We start from the raw sequence: 16,011 nt of genomic DNA, 5'->3' as shown, positions 1-16,011 counted from the left end.
TGTGAAAGCAGGCTGGTTTCATGAGCGGGATGGAGCCACGGGGACTCTACGGCTGGTGGGCCCCACGAGCGCGGCTGTGAACCTCAGCAGCCAGACCTGCGGCGGCCCAGGGGCCGGAGCGCCGTCCCAGCATCCGATCCCTGGGGGCTCTCCTGGCCTGCTGCGCCCGTGCTCAGGGCCGGCAGTCCCCGTGTGTATGTGCAGCCGGGCGGTGCGCTCACAGCCAGCCCCCCACCCCCACCCCCAGGTCTGGCCGGCCTGTGCTGGTGCTCCAGGCGTTTCTCCTGTGGGGCTGTCCCTGCCTCCTCTGAGGCCCTCCCGTGGGATCACACCTGCCCCACCGAGGGCAGGATGGGGCAGCACAGGCGTGTGCTCTGCACGCTGCTCTGTCTGCATCTCTGCCTTTGCGTCCCTGGGCTCGCGGTCGCCTCTTCCTCTTTCTAGTACTGATGTCCCTATTGTTATAAATGTCTTCTTCGTTTTTTCTCGAAACCCTTCTTTGTTCATGGCTGCTCACTTCTGCCCATGTGCTCTGCTGGACCAGGAAGGTCTGTGTCGTTCAATAAAAGCTTCTCCCCAGAAGCAAACACAGTGGTTTGCAAAGGCTCCGGCCTGGTTTTTGTGCCCCGAGGACAGGCGTTCATTTCAGAAGTTCCGGGGGCCGTGCTCACACTGCGGGACCTTTGGCTCTTGAACAAACAAACCGTTTTCTGTCCGCCTCGGTCGGGAGACCTCCCGCCTTCTGGGCCACCACCTGCTGGCTCCGCGGTTGGCATTTCCACCTCTGTTCTGTCCACTGAGATCTCGTCTGTCAGACGGGCAGTCAGCTGAATGATGATGTCCCTGGGGATATTGATCAGTCTGCCGGTTTCATGTCTGCTGAGCACGTTCGGCATTCCCGTTGGCTCGTGTGTAGGACTCTTTGGATCCGTACAAGTAGCAGTAACATCTCAGCGCTTGCCTTGCGCACGAGTGGGTTAAGTAATTCCTTTAACGTGTGTTCATTTCAGATCTGCTTGAGAGTCACAATTTCCCCTTCGTGAAGAGTGCTCTCTCAATGTGTGCGAAGATAATTTAAAGGGAGGGCGGTATATTCTTTATTAAAAAGGAATTTTTTTTCATGTGTGTGTTTAAGACCTAGGAAACTTTGGTTTTACCTGTGAGTATGTAAAATAGAGGCAAACGGGACGATGGGGGGCTTGACAGAGCCCACGTGGGGAGGCGCTCTGAGCACCTGCATCCTCGAGGGTCCTGGGATGTAACTGTGGTTCCACGTTCCTCCCTCCTCTGAGTCAGACCGCTCACCTTCCAGGGCAAACAGCATCATTTTTAACGTGGTTTATAGGCGAATTCAGGATCACAAACACGACCTGTTACGGTTAGCAGCCACAGAACCAGACTGTAAAATAGATCAGAATTTTATAACCTTTCCGACTCATACCGTTATCTGCATAGGAATAAAAGTATCACACTCCCTGCCGTGACCCCCTGGGGAGTACCTATAATTGCAATTTTCCGAGGGTCTGCAGTCCTGCAGTTCCAGGCTTATACTGAGATTTCTGCTTTGTACTTTGTGTAATGAAAACAATACATTTTCCTCACAGTTGAGGAGGGCTGGTAGGCATGGAAACAGCACTGATCTGTTTCGTTTGCCAGCCCTTTGTTTCGGATGTAGTTAGAGGCCAACCTCAGTTTACAATCCAGGAAGACGCGTGGCACCGGAAACAGAACCAACAAGGGGACTGATTTCGGGACGGCTGCTCCTTCCACCCATGCAGAGACAAGCTCACGCCGCGGTTCCGGGGATGCGGCCCCAGGGCGCAGGGGCAAGAGGCAGTGGCAGAGACCCACTGGGAGAGGCCAGCAGACCATTGCAGAAGCCGTGTTTGAAGTGCTGATTCTTCTCTTATATCACAGTACAGATGATATTAAAATTAAGTTTGCAGAACATTTTTGAAAAATTCAAACCAGGTATCCAGGGAGAAATAATTTATAACACAAATATTCCATGAGCAAGAGGCGTCTGGGAAGAAAAAGTTTGCAGAAAGAGATCGAGAAGCAAAAGCTGAGCGCTTTGATGTGGGTAGAGGATGGAGTCTGACACCGGGGGCGGGGGACTGTGGCCGGACCCTCAGCAGAGTAAGGAACAACGGCTTCCCTTGTTTCTGGCCCCGACCACACCGGAGACGCTGTGCTTCACAGCAAGAACAAAGCACACACCTCAGGATGCAAACGTGGGTGTTCACAGAGCCACCAGGGCCCCCGGAGGTGGAAGGAAGCCCCGGGAAGGAGCAGGGCCCTGGGTGTGCTGTGTCTGGGGGACGTTCAGTGGGCGACAGACAGTGGAGACAGGAGGCGCTGGGGAGCCGGGGAGGGTCGTATCGTCCCCACTGATGAGAGCACAGTCGGTTACCTGGGGGCCCTTTGCTGGCCGACCGAAGGGCTGCACGTGCCTGTGCACAGTCAGCCCCTCCGCACGAGGCCCAAATACTGAAGCCCTGCTTAGCGGGCGGGTACCTTCCCTGCTCCACGAGCCCCTGCGCCTCCAGCGGGCAAACAGCTTCCTTAGAGTTGATCCGATGCGGGTTTAACCCTTTTAAAGCCTTTCATTTCAGGATAGGGGTAGATTCACAGGAAGTTGAGAAGGTGGTAGAAGGAGGTCTGTGTACCCTGCACCCAGTCTCCGCCACGGTTAGCGACCCCAGAACTCGGCGTGCAGCCGCAGATCCAGCATGGGCGTCCGCATGCGGTGTTGGTGTAAATCAGGTGTAGACTCCTGGGACCACCATGGACACCGAGCTGCCCACCTGTTTAACCACCAAAACCGTCTCCTGTTGCACCCCACCTCCCCCAGCCCCAACCAGCGGTCCACCTTCTGTCTCTATAATCCGTCCTTCTGAGAACGGTGTGAAGACAGTCGCACTGCGTGTCCCCTTTCGAGCTCAGCTCCTGTCACTCTGCCAGCCTGAGGCCTGTCCAGGTTGTTGGTTTACCCCATTCGTGAGGCCGGGCAGGAGCCCCCGCGTGGGGGGCCACCGCGTGCTCAACCATTCACCCCGCACAGGAGGTTTGGGTCGTCCCCAGGTGTTGGCTCGTGCAAGTAAAGCTGCTGTGAACGGTCGTGTGCGGGTTTTGCTGTGGAAACGCTTGTATTTCTCTGACAAAAATGCCCAGGAGTGTAACTGTGGGATCACGGGGTAAGGATTCTTAGTATTTTTTTTTTTTAAAGATTTATTTATTTATTTATTTGACAGAGATAGAGACAGCCAGCGAGAGAGGGAACACAAGCAGGGGGGAGTGGGAGAGGAAGAAGCAGGCTCATAGCGGAGGAGCCTGGTGTGGGGCTCGATCCCACAACGCCGGGATGACGCCCTGAGCCGAAGGCAGGCACTTAACCGCTGTGCCACCCAGGCGCCCCTCTTAGTATTTTTTAAAACTCCCAGACTGTTTTTCAGAGTGGCTGTCCCATTGCCCTTTCCACCAGCAAGGCGTGGGCCCTGCGGTATCTGCGTGCTCGTCTGCGTCTGGTGCGGTCCCTGGTTTTTATTGTCCTTGTTCTTGTTGTGGATTCCCTTCATTCCTGGACGGCTGGCAGTATGGATGTCTGCTGTCCGTGTGTCCTCTCCAGTGAGATGTCTCCTCCTGGCTCTGGTCTGTTTTTTTTTTTTTTTAAAGATTTTATTTTATTTATTTGACAGAGATAGAGACAGCCAGCGAGAGAGGGAACACAAGCAGGGGGAGTGGGAGAGGAAGAAGCAGGCTCATAGCAGAGGAGCCTGATGTGGGGCTCGATCCCATAACGCCGGGATCACGCCCTGAGCCGAAGGCAGACGCCTGTGCCACCCAGGCGCCCCTGGTCTGTTTTCTAATTGGATTCTTTGTGTGGTGTTTTGGAGTTGAGGTGCGAGGACTCCTTATCTATTCTAGACGTCACTCCTGTGTCAGATACGTGGTTTCTAAGTATTTTCTGCTCGTCTGTAGTTTGTCTTCGTATCCTCTTCACGGGGTGTTTCACAGAGCTGAAGTTTTTAATTTTTAGGAAGTCCAATATTGATTTTTAAGACTGTGGATTGTGTTTCTGGCGTCCTAGCCAAGTACTCGTCAGTGGACTCCGGGTCTGGAAGATTTTCTCCTGGGTTATCCTGTAAAGTCCTGTAGTTCCATGTTTAACGTGCAACGGAGGATCCGTGTTCAGTCGATTTTGTATAGGACGTGAGGTTTAGGTGAGGGGTGTGTGGGTGTCAGTGTACACCTGCTTGCGGGTGCCCACTTGCCATGTGCTGGGTGTGGGAACAACTATGTTTCCTACACGGAGCCGCTCCGCTCCTTCCTCACGCGCGTTCCCGCCACCGTGTGGGGTCCTTCCTGGGTTCTCTGTTCTGTCCATCCGGCTGGTGGCTCCCTGCCAGGCCTGTCTCTGTAGCTCACCTTCTTCGGGACAGCAGCCGCGTGTGCTGGGGCCGTCGTGTCGTCTTGGGCTTCCGAGCGCGGAAGGCACTTTCTGAAGCACTTTCTTAAGGGGTGTATTTTCTAATGACATTTCTTTTTGAAGATTTTATTTATTTATTGGAGAGAAAGAGCATGAGCGGGGTGGGGGTGGGGCGCAGCAGAGGCAGAGGGAGAAGCAGACTCTCCGCTGAGCAGGGAGCCCGACGTGGGGCTCGATCCCAGGACCCCGGGATCATGACCTGCGCCGAAGGCAGACGCCTCACCCCCTGAGGTGAGGTGCCCCCAGGAGCATATTTTGTAATGGGAGGAAACGATTCAAGGAAGCTGATGATCCCAGGTTTTGCAGAAGAGAGACCTTGTTGCAACTTGTGTGAATTTGTCTGAATTCTGAGGAATGCTGATGTGTTTTCCAGCCTCTACTCTTGGGCTAAAAGGGAGAGGGCAGTGAAGGCTGGTGCGGGGGCCTGGGGGCCACCCTTCCCTGGTGGGGCCTGGTGTCTGTGTGGTTAGCCAGAGGGGGCGGGGGCGAGGGTGAGTGAAACACTGGAAATAGGGGCGGGAAGGAGCCTCGACCCTGTTTGCACGGGATGAGAAGCAAGTGTGTGCGGCAGCGTCGGGCTCCAGGACAGCGGCAACACCCACAGCGTCCGTGGCTCAACGCAAGAGCTTCCTTTGTAAAAACAGGAATCTCTGCAGCTTATTCATGTGAAATGGGGGTGGAGACTTTTAGACACGTCCCCAAGTCCAACGCGGACAAGAGCGAGCTCACTGCCGCCCTCACCTCCACGTTCCTGCCTCCTTTTGGTTCTGGGTTTGCTCTGCGCTACACGCGGGGTCCTGTCCGGCCTTCTTGGCGCCTTTTCCACTGAGAACTTCAGGACTCGGGGTCACCTGGGAGGTGGAAGGACGGGGAAGGACGGGGAAAGTCGTTTTCAGAGTTGTGCGAGCCCCACGTTCCCGCGGCCCCTGTTCCCCAGGGCTCAGTGGGCATCTCTGACCCTGGTCTCGAGTGGCCGTGGCCCGGGCTGACTTCCGGCTGCGCTCACTTGCAGGTGCACGGAAGAGGCAGGTGGGGGGTTGGGCTGTCACCTGAAGATAAAATCGAGCTCATGTCGGCATCACGTGGGCGTCTACATCGTGTGGTCACGATGTCCCTCGACAGGACAGACCAGAGTCCAGCTACATCCAGCTCAAAGGGGCCTCGTGGGTCTGGAAGGGCCCAGGCAGGAGGGGGTTCCCAGCATTTGGCAGGGGCGGCGGGTGGAGGGCCTGGGTCAGGGCCTTGGGGGTGTCCTCGGATGACCTGATTGACATTGAACGAGGGTGCCTGTGGTCCCAACGCAGGCGTTGGGGTGAACTGTGAGCGCAGCACGTGGGTGTGTCCTCAGTTTCCCCGCACTGCCCAGCTCTCCTGGGCCCTGCCTGGGGGTGGCGAGCCCCTACTCCACTGGGCCACAGGCCTCCCCCCTGCCCCTGACCTTTTGCCCTCTGCCCTCTTTCTGGAGGTGGTTCCTCAGCTGTCTCCTCCGTGGGGCCCTGCCCTGCTGCCTGGGCCTGTGTGAGCGTCCATCGGGAGGGGCTGCGTCCACCCCGCTGCTGACAAAGATAAGGAATACCCACACACACCAGGATTTTGAGGCTCATTGAAGGGGTTCCTCGTCAGTCCCCCAACAGGACTTCCGTTTTTTTGCTTTCCTCCAAGGTGGGATGTCTCAGACATTTGGAGCCCTGACCCCTGGCTTGTGGTGAGATGGCCGGGTTGAGGGTGAGGCTGGCCGGCCGACATCCCCGAGCACCTGCCCCCTGCGCTGGGCGGGGGGCCTCTGAGTCCTTCCACTGCTCTACTGAGGGTCAGAATTAAGGACCATGGAGCCTGCTGTGTGTTTGCTTGGGGCAGGGACAGGCAAGTTCTCCCCACCTCGTCTGTAGGAAAAACTATACACTTGGATGAAAAACAAACGGCTTTCTAAGCAAGGAACATTTATAGGTTGTTATCTGATAGATTTTTCTCCTCTTTTGAGAAGCAGACGCCTTTCTGTACCTTGATTATGACGGTAGGCAATAAAGACTTGATTAGTCCCTTTGCGTCTCCCCAGCGGTTGGGTTGTCCGAGAAGTCTCCGACCCTGCAGGAGGTGCTCTGCGGGCCCATGTGACACCTGAGGGACGTGTGTCTGGGGCAGTCAGGAGCCCGGAAGCCAGGCCAGCTCTCTGCTGAAGGCTGCTCTCTGTTGACCACAGGGCCTCGGCTTCAGGGTACAGGAGAGTTCAGATGACGGCACTCCCCTGCACCCTGGCGAGCACACCCCATCTCCTGGTCCCCGCACTTGTGAGGCCCCGGGGCGTCAACGCCTCCCACATTTCTCCGGGAAATCGGGCCGTGACACTATGACTCACCTTCCTCCTTCTGGCAGCGCCGCTCCCCATATGTTCACAAATCACGCTCCTGGGAATGTTCTAGGCCTCCTTTCTTGGAGACTTGCTGAGGGCCTCTGTTCCAGTTGGGTTGCACATCCGGACGTGAGGAGGCAGTCTGTGTTCCTGCGCCGGGAGGAGCCCTGGGTCCCAGGGCAGGAGTTTCCCGACTCGGGTGTGACCTTGGCTGCAGACCCGGGGAGCCCTGTCTGCAGAGCGGCTCATTTTTAAATCCCCTCGAATGTGGATCGGGAGTCAGGGTCGGGACTAGGAGAGGCCTCTTCTGCCAGAAGGGAGGCGAGCCGGCTCCACGCTGTGGGCAGTGGGGGAGGGCATCGCTTCTTCCTCGGGGCCTCAGCACCCCAGCCCCGCTGGCGTCCACCTGCCTTTCCGTGGCATTGGAAAACACAAGTGCACCTCCCCGTGAACGGTGACCCCTGATGCTATCATGGGGGGCGGGTCCAGGGCTGCTTGGGGCCAAGGACACCTCAGCGATTCCAGGTGGGGGCCAGCACCTGGTCCTTATCTGTACTTTGGATTTTGTGGGTCTGCGTGCCGTGGTTCCCCTGCTGACGACCTTCTGTGTCCCCAAGCAGCTGCAGGATGAGGCTCTGAGTGTCCAAGCACAATGCTCACAGCGGCTGGGACACTGGGGGGATTGGGGGGGCAAGTGGCTCTCAAATTCAAGGGCTTATGAAAACCCAGGTGGCTGGCCCCCACTCTGGTTTCTGCCTGTGGCGGGGCGCTAGGCTCCTGGGTGAGGCACTTGGAAAACGACCCTCTGTGCTGGCCAGGCAGCACCAGGGATGTGGTTGGGCATCTCGGACAGAGTCTGGGAACAGAGTAAGCTTACACGGTGGCTTACACGGGCCTCTTGAGTCTGGGGTTGTGCTGCGTGGCCCCTCCAGTTTCTCTTAGGGTTTGAGGTTCAGCTCATCTCCCTGAGCACCAGTCCCTCTGCCCTGACATGGCGTGTGCCCGGAGAGAGGATGGCCTGTTGATTTCTGACGCACGTTCTCTTGCAGCCCCATGCGGTGGGCTGCGCTGCAGGCAGATGTCCCCGCAGGTGCTCTTGGAAATTGGGATCGTGCCTGCCCGCCTGTAAGGTGGCACTTGCACTGTGACTCACACAGCAAGTACTTCCACACACTCGGTGTTTTGCCAACATATCAGGGATACGCGGCATTACCGTCATTGTGTTGTGCGCTCGGGTCCGTCAGCCGTGGTTCTAACTGAAGGTGAAGCTGAGGGTGGCCCTCCAGCGTTTGCGGGCTGCAGCAGACACGCACGTACCAGCCCCGGGAAAGAGGGGCTTCTGCGTCTGGAGCTGGGCTGACGGGGCAGCCGTCCTGTTGCTCCCCGGTCCTGCAGAAGGCTGACTCCCATGCTGGCCCGTGCAGTCCTGCGATGGAGGTGGGGGCGGGGCCGTGTGAGCAGATGAGACGATGGCATGAGCGGCAGGCAGCCACAGAGTCCTGAATAGTGATTGGGCATCTGTGGGACATCGTGTGTCCAGGAGCAGCCCCGGCTTCCTTAGCTTCCTGCCCGTGCCTCGTGGCCGACCCGCTTCAGTTTGCTTTGAGCAGAGCAGCTGCGGCCAAGTCCAGGGCCTGGAATTTTCTCTCTTGGGGGAGAACAGGAATCCTAGGAACAAGGTCGCGGGTTGATCTGGTTGCTTGCTTGTTCCTTTGTCCTCTCATTCAGCCAGCCTGTAGTGAGCACTTGCTGCACTTGCTGGGTAACTTCCCTGGCCGGGCCCTGGGGGTACAGCGGTACCCAGGACAGACAAGGGCTCGTTGTGTGCACTTCCCAGGGGGGAGGGCAGCAAGCAAACAAATACGTGAATATGTAACTTGCTGTGGGGTGAGCCATGCTGGGAAAGAAAATAGACAAGAGGAAGGGGTGGGCCTGCACAGGTTGGTGCTGTTTGAATGGGCAGGAAGGTCCCACCGGGAGCAACACGTAGCACAGATTCACAGTAAATGGGCGGGGGGGGCATGTGTTGTCTTAGGGGAAGGGCATCATCAAGGGAGGACACAGCAAGTGCAAAGGCCCTGAGGCAGGAGCCCTGGCTTCTGGGCTGCTGTGGGCAAAGGAGAGGGGGGTGTGGGGTGGCCTTCTGTGACCATGACAGGGTTAAGATGGAGTCAATGGTCTCTAGCTGGGGGTGGGGCGTTGAGCTCCTTGTCGGGAACCTGGCTTCTCGCGGCCTCACGAAGCATATCCACCCTTCTGTTTCAGTCCTACAGGCAGCGCAGCGAGGCCACCAACAGCAGCAACCAGGCGTTCCTGTACTGTGCCTTCCTGGACTTCAGGTACTGCCCGCGTGGGGGCCCCGGGGTGGGGGAAGGGAGCAGGTGCGGTGCACGCATGGTACCCAGGGCCAGGTCCTGTGATCCGGCCACCCCTCTGGAGGCAACACGGTTGCATGGCCCGTAAATGCTGGAAACGAACCGGGACCTGGGCAAGAGCTGGAGGAGGTGCTGGTCAGCTTTTCTCTGGAGGCCACATTACCACCTAGTAGGACTCAGCCCTTAAAGCCTGGGGCACGCTTCGAAACACTCACCAGCCTGCCAAGGTACCACCAGGCCCCTGGCCGTGCCAGAGATTGGGAGCCGCGCTGGGGAGGTGGCCGGGAGGGGCCGGACGAGCGGCTCTTTCCTGGCGGGCGTGTAGGCTTCTCAGGATTTCACGGCGCCGCTGGCTGTGGGCTGCACTAGGTCTGCCAACATCAGCCTTGCCTGAAGCCCTGGGAGCACAAGCACAGACCAGGGCGTCCTTCTCCGTCCTCCGTGGGCACCTTGGAATCCACCATCCCCCTCCCTGCTGGACCCCCGCCCCTGCTCATTCCACAGGCTCCCCACCCACTGTCGGGGGGCCTTCTTCAGGTGGAGTTCTGATCGTGTTGCTCCTCGGGGCAGGGCCCACCACGAATGCCCCCCCACGCCCCCCCCCAATCAGAGCAGTGATTGAAAGCAGACCACCCCACCCCCACCCCCTGAGCCCACCCGGGACCACGGAGGTGCCATAGGTGAGTGTGAGAGAGAACCAGGAGTGGACGGCGCTGGGGGCACAGGGCTGCGGGTCAGAGAAGGCCGCTCTGCTTCCCTGAACTCAGCGACCAGCAGACTCGAGGTGCTGAGCTGCTGTGCCCATGTGCTTGATCCCCATCTCTGCTCCACGCACGGCCAGGAAGTGCAGCCCACACCCCGTAGGGCCCAGCAAACCCTGCTTCTTTCTGGTCCCGGGGAGCGCCTTCCTCTGCCGTGCCCTTAAGTGCACACATCATGCCACCCGCAGAACAGATCTCCAAGGCTGTAGTTGTAGTGGCTCCGCCTTGGCCGAGCTCAGCCGCTGCCGCCCATTGTTTGTTTCTCTGCAAATTATGAAAATGTGGAGACACATCCACCTAGAAATAGTCATCCTAATTTGGGGCACTGCTTGCAAGGAAATATCTTATGGATGGAATGAGGGAGATGGAGTTTGGTAGCGACCAAATGACATGTTGGTTCTTATTTTTGAAGAAATTTTAGGAACAGAGAAAAGTACAAAAGATACTCCAACAAGCGCAGGCACCCATTGCCTCAAATTTATTATTAGCATGTTTATATTGTCGAGAATAGAACAATGAAAACATCACAGATGATGTCCAAGAACACTGTCCGCTCCTGCTCCTTGCCTCCGATCCCCAGGGCCACCACCATCCAGCGTGCAGTGTGCGTACGCGTCTGTCCCCTTGCCAGGTATTCCTTAGATTAGCAAGTAGGGCACCTCCAGAGATAACGCACACCTTTGGTCACACAGCTACGTGGGTTTAGACAAACGAGCACAGTTGTGCACGCCCTGCAGTCAGGATGCAGACCAGTCCCCTGACCCCGCCACATCCCCGGCCCACTTGCCACCGCTCCTCGGACTCCAGCTCCCCTGGCCACCGATATGTCTTCTGCCCACATGGTTCCACATCTGCAAGAATGCCGCGTGGACGGAGCCACCGTGTGTGTGGCATCTGGTTTCCGTCATTGAGTGCGACAACACTCGTGTTGTTGCATGTGCTGACGGCTCCCTGCTACCGTTCGCTGCCGAGTGGCACCCCGCCGCTCCCCCTCCTGTCCAGGGGCCGCGTCCGGGTGGCCGTGAGTCTGGCTGTGTGCCGCACGGCTTTGCCATCCCGCGAGAAGGCCCACTTGCTTGTGACGTGCTTGAGTGTCACTTGCTGCAGATGTTGACTATTACGTCTGTGTTTGCGGAGGAAACTGGTCTTTGGTTTTCTTGTTTTTGAATGTCTTTGGTTTTTGTACCAAGGTAACCATCCCTTTTGACAGGTGCATTTTGGACAGTTTCTATGGAACTTCTCTTGTTTCTTCCACAAATAATTGGTTCGAATTCACCAGCGAGGCCGCCTGAGCCATAGTTTCGTTGTTGGCAGGCTTCTGTCCACATGTTGAATGTCTTGGGTTGACAGAGAACTGCTCAGGCCATGGACTTCTTGTGAGTTTGGACAGTTAGTTTTTTGGAGAATTTGTCCAAAATGTGTTTACAGCACGTGCAGGGAGTTGGTGGTGCCCCTCGTGCCTGTGCTCCCATGGGAGGGCTTGTGCCAACGTCCCCTGCCACGGTTGGTGTCCGTGATCTGCGTCCCTCTCTCCCTCCCGGTCCTTCGTGCTGGAGGTTTGCCAACCTTACTGATCCCTCTCAGAGAAGCCGCTTCTGGTTTCGTTGATTTCTCCGCACTGCATTTTTACTCTCAGCTGCTTGGATTCGGTCCCTTGTCTTGTCCCTTGGTTACTCCGTCTGCTGAGTGTGGGCTGCAGTTTTCTGATGCATGCGTTTCGGACTAGAAGTTTTCCTGTGAGCATGATTTGGCTGTGTCCACAGTGTCCACACGTTGCTCTCATTTTCATGAAATTAAACCTATTCTCTGGCCTTTCTCTTGACTTCCTCTGCAAGCCACGTGCTGCTTTGAAGTGAGTTGTTTAGTCCGACTGCTTGCGGAATTTCCAGAGATCTTTCTGCTCCTGATTTCTAATTGATTTTTGTTGATGAAAAAACATGAATGGAAACATTCATTTTTAAAGAGTTTTCAGTCCTTTTAAATGTGTAAAAACTTGGTTTATGACCCAGCATGTGTTCAGTCTTGGTGAATGCCCTATGTTTCCTTTAAAAATGTCTGCTCCTGGCGGGGTGTCTTATAAATGCGGTGAGGTCGCATTGCTAGTGCTTGTCGGGCTTTCTGTGACTTTATGACTTTTCAGCCTGCTTGTCCCACCAGTTAGCGAGAAGACAATGATGTCTCTGTGTTGTGAGGGGTCTGTTTCTCTTTTATTAGGGGTTTGGAGTATTTTGAAGCTCTGTTCTTGGGAGCTTTTCCAGTTAGGATTGTTCTGTCTTCTTGAGAACTGAGCCCTTCCTGCTCCGTGTCCCTCTTCTGATGGGAATGTTGGTTGTTCTGAAGCCCCACCTGGTCTGCTTTCAACGCAGCTCTTCTGATTTTCTCACCCGTGCTGGGATACTGTGTCTTTCCCCACCTTTCATTCCAGCCTCTTTATTGATCATCTTTATATTTAAAGTGAGTCTCCATCAGGTTGAATATGGCGGCATCTTGCTTTTTTATCCCCTCAGAACATTTCTGGTTTTGATCGGTGGGTTTTGGCAATTGACCTTTTTAATGTGATTATGGATGTGTTTGGACGGAAACCTGCCGTCCTGGTGCCTGTTCGGGAATTTTCCCATCTTTTCCTTGTCTCCTGTGTTCTCTGTCCTTACGTCAGTTGGATTTGGGACGTATGTTACAGTGCCACTTGGTCGCCATGATTGACCTCTGTGGCCCCCTGTGATTTCCTGCGGCGGCTGCCCCGGGGCCCCCAGCGTATGTGTGTCTGGTCCCTGTGCGTCCGCCTCCCGTGGTAGGGTGTCACCGCGCGTGCTGTGACTTCACGGCAGTGCCGTGCCCTGCGCTGCTCTGGTCGCTCATGGACCGTGCAGAGCTGAAGTGTGCGATGCGTTGCTAGAATTTTTGTTTCAGACAGTCAGTTATTAGAGACACTGAACATGTGGCCTCAGGGCCACAGGATGTCAGATGAAGAGGAGGGTGTGCGGGGAAAGGACAGGCCCCCACGTTTAGTCCCTTCATTTGATGTTATTACTGGGGTTTAGCGCCCATGGACTGACAGGTTCGAGTGGCCCTGGCTGTGCTCTCTGGTCCCTGCTGGGCACCCCCTCCTCCCTGCCGATGGTGGACGGAGCATCACAGACACGGCCTCAGAAGCCACTGTCCCTGCGTCTCGGCCATCAGGCTCAGAGCCCACCCCGGAGACGCCCCCAGTGACCCCTTCCCGCCCCACCCTCGGCCACGGCAGCCAAGCCTCAACCAGAGCACAGTCACACTGCGTCCTCATGGAGACACTCCCGTCTCGGGGGTGGGAATGAATGCCGCCCGCATGTGCTCCCGCATGGGACACCGCACCCCTGCGGGACAGCCACGTTCCTCATCGACTTCGTCCACAGAGCGGAACCACCGCCTGTGAATTTGTTCGCTCTCATAAAAGCTTTCCCCAAAGGCCCTGCCTTTGCCTGAAGCAAACGTCTGTCTTTGCCCATAACTCAAAGGTGTCATTTCTGGAAAGAACCATGGAAACATCTTGGGAATTTGAAAATACAGAGACACCAAAGAAAATGACGATCACTGATATTCTTACCTTGAGAAGAGACCACAGTGAGCACGTGAGCATGTTTGCTCCCAGTCATTTTGGTCGAGGTGGAGACTTAAGAAGTGACACGAGTCCTTAATCAATTCTGTAAAAAAGTCAAATGTCGTGAAAAAGCAAAGATCTGTTGACTGTTCGGTCTCACCCCTCTTGCTGGAGGTGGCCGCATCCAGGGCGCATATGCGATCACGTCCTGCTTCACACGTGCGTGTCCTCCCCGACTGTGCACCGGACGTGATGTGCGAGGGGTCAAGTTTCACCCACGTGGATACACATCTCCGACTGCCGTCTGCATTTTATCACGTCTGTGTGTGCCCTACAGCGGGGCCCTGGGCTCCTTTCATGTTCTGTGGCGTCACCTGTCAGCTGGCGAGGACCCCCGGGCGTGTCCCCTGGGCACAGGGCTCAAGAGTTCTCCAGAAATGGGGCTGGCGGGTCGTAGGATTAGCACATCTCATTTTCACGGGCTGTGGGTCCAGGGGCCCCCGTGTGCGTGTGCCAGGGCGGGAACCCCACGGTCCTCCCTGGTCTCCGTGCGGCCCAACAGGCACCAGCATGTCACTTTCTCAGCCCGGTGCTTCTCTCCTGTGTCCCTAGCTCCGGAGAAGGGGTCTGGTCCAACCAGGGCTGTGTGCTCACCGAGGGGAATCTCAGCTACTCTGTCTGCCGCTGCACTCACCTCACCAACTTCGCCATCCTGATGCAGGTGGTGCCGATGGAGGTAAGAGCCAGACGCCGGGGTTCCCGAGCCAGACGCCGGGGTTCCCGAGCCCGACAACGTGCCCTTCCGACCTCAGGCTGCGGGCGGGGCACACGGGTGGCCCCCACTCAACGGGGAGACTCGGTGATTGGGGACATTTGTGAAGCTCTACATTTTTTAGCAAAAAAAACCAAAACAAAACAAAACTTTTGCTTCAAGTTCCCCGAGGCAGTACCCGTGCAGACCTGGGTCCTTGCTGAGGGCCCGCGTGCAGAAGGCCTGTGTGCCAGCATCCGGGGCTTCGGTCCCAGGGCCGTGGAGCCTCAGTGCTGTGGGAGAGTCGGGAGGGGAGAGTCTAGCACGGTGGCGGGGGGGGGGGCATCTGTCCTCCTCTCTAGACGGGGCCACGACCTTCCCTGGAGCCTGGGGTTGAGGGTGGAAGAGGGCCCTCCGGGTTAGGTGTTTCTGCATCGGAATATTTCATCGGCAGGCTGCGTGATCGGCCCAAAGAGCTGGACGTTCATTTCCTTGGTTTAAGGAAAGCACAGCTTGGAAGAGGGGAAAAAAAAAATGTACTCTTTAAAAATGCAGATGCCCAGGGTGGGATCTTCTCTGCTGTTATGTCTCTGACCCCTGCGCGTGGATGGCCCGATGGGCTTCTAGACCCCAGTGGAACTTGAATTTCTGTGCTGAAGGCAGGAGGATGGGGAGAAGATAGGGGTTGGTCCCAGGATCTCCGAAGGCCCCTGGAAAGCCAGGCACCCATATAGACACATTTTGTTTCATCCCAAACTGTGTTTTGGAAATTGAAAAATCTTATTTATAACTCTGCGTTTCTGCTTCTCTTGAAGAGTCCGTGGTTTGGGGATGCTGAGCTGCACAGAACAGGGAGCAGCTGAGCAGAGGCTCCCCCTTCCACAGAGTCGTGCACCCCGCACACACACACGGGGGCAGGTGCCCTGAGCGCCCACACCCCTGAGTCGTGTGTGGAAATGAACTGGGGTCTGGAGGTCACAGCCCCTCTCCTGTCACTTCCTGCTGCACCATGTCCCTCCCTTGGTGCATCTACTCCAGGGGGCACGTCTGTTTCCGAACAGACCCCTTCCCTGGTTTCTGTGGTGCAGGGCCCGGAGCACCTAACGCGCGCAGGTCTGTGGAGTCTTGGCTGGTGTGGAGACTCCTGGCGGCCCCAGGGTCAGCACCTACGCTTCAATTCCTCATCCACAGGCATTCAACAAGCACTTCTCAGCACCTCCCCTGGGGGTTCGGCTGTAAACAAGAAAAGCAATGAGGTTTTGCTTTGGAGGAGTTTGGATTCCAGTGGGAAAGACAGGTAGCAGGTTAGCAAGCACATGGGTGACTTCAAGCAGCAGCAAGTGAAGGACGACTGAGCGGGGTGATGTGGACGGTGCACGTGAGGAAGGAGAGGCCTTTTGGTGGTGTGGTCGGGGGAGCAGCAGAGGAGAATGTTCTAGGCTAAGGAACAGCAGGCGCAGATGCAGGAGGCACGACTGGGCCTGGGGTGTCTGGGGTGGAGGCGGCGAGGCCGGGAGGCTCCTTTGTTTCAGCACGTGCCGTGGGTTTTACGTCCAGACTGTGAATTGCTTATAGAGAAGGGAGTTTCCAGCCACCCCCAGGAGGACGGGCGCGGGGGGGGGGGCGGTGCCATGTGCCCCATGCGCTCCCCGCGCAGACACACCAGCACAGCACACAAGTCGGAGCTGGGTGGTCCCCTTCTCTCTGC

General features: G+C 56.7%; 1 protein-coding gene across 1 annotated transcript in view; it reads left to right on the top strand.

Annotated features, from left to right (window-relative positions):
• Positions 1-16,011, top strand: part of ADGRD1 (adhesion G protein-coupled receptor D1) — a 124,021-nt gene that overhangs the window by 70,565 nt on the left and 37,445 nt on the right. The window contains exons 15-16 of the mRNA XM_034637898.1: positions 9,105-9,178; positions 14,165-14,288. Of these exons, the coding sequence (XP_034493789.1) occupies positions 9,105-9,178; positions 14,165-14,288 (198 nt within the window). The remainder of the gene's footprint in view (positions 1-9,104; positions 9,179-14,164; positions 14,289-16,011) is intronic.

Source organism: Ailuropoda melanoleuca, chromosome 12 (genome assembly GCF_002007445.2).
Source record: "Ailuropoda melanoleuca isolate Jingjing chromosome 12, ASM200744v2, whole genome shotgun sequence".
NCBI lineage: Eukaryota > Metazoa > Chordata > Mammalia > Carnivora > Ursidae > Ailuropoda > Ailuropoda melanoleuca.
This window is presented reverse-complemented; position numbering and strand designations above follow the sequence as displayed.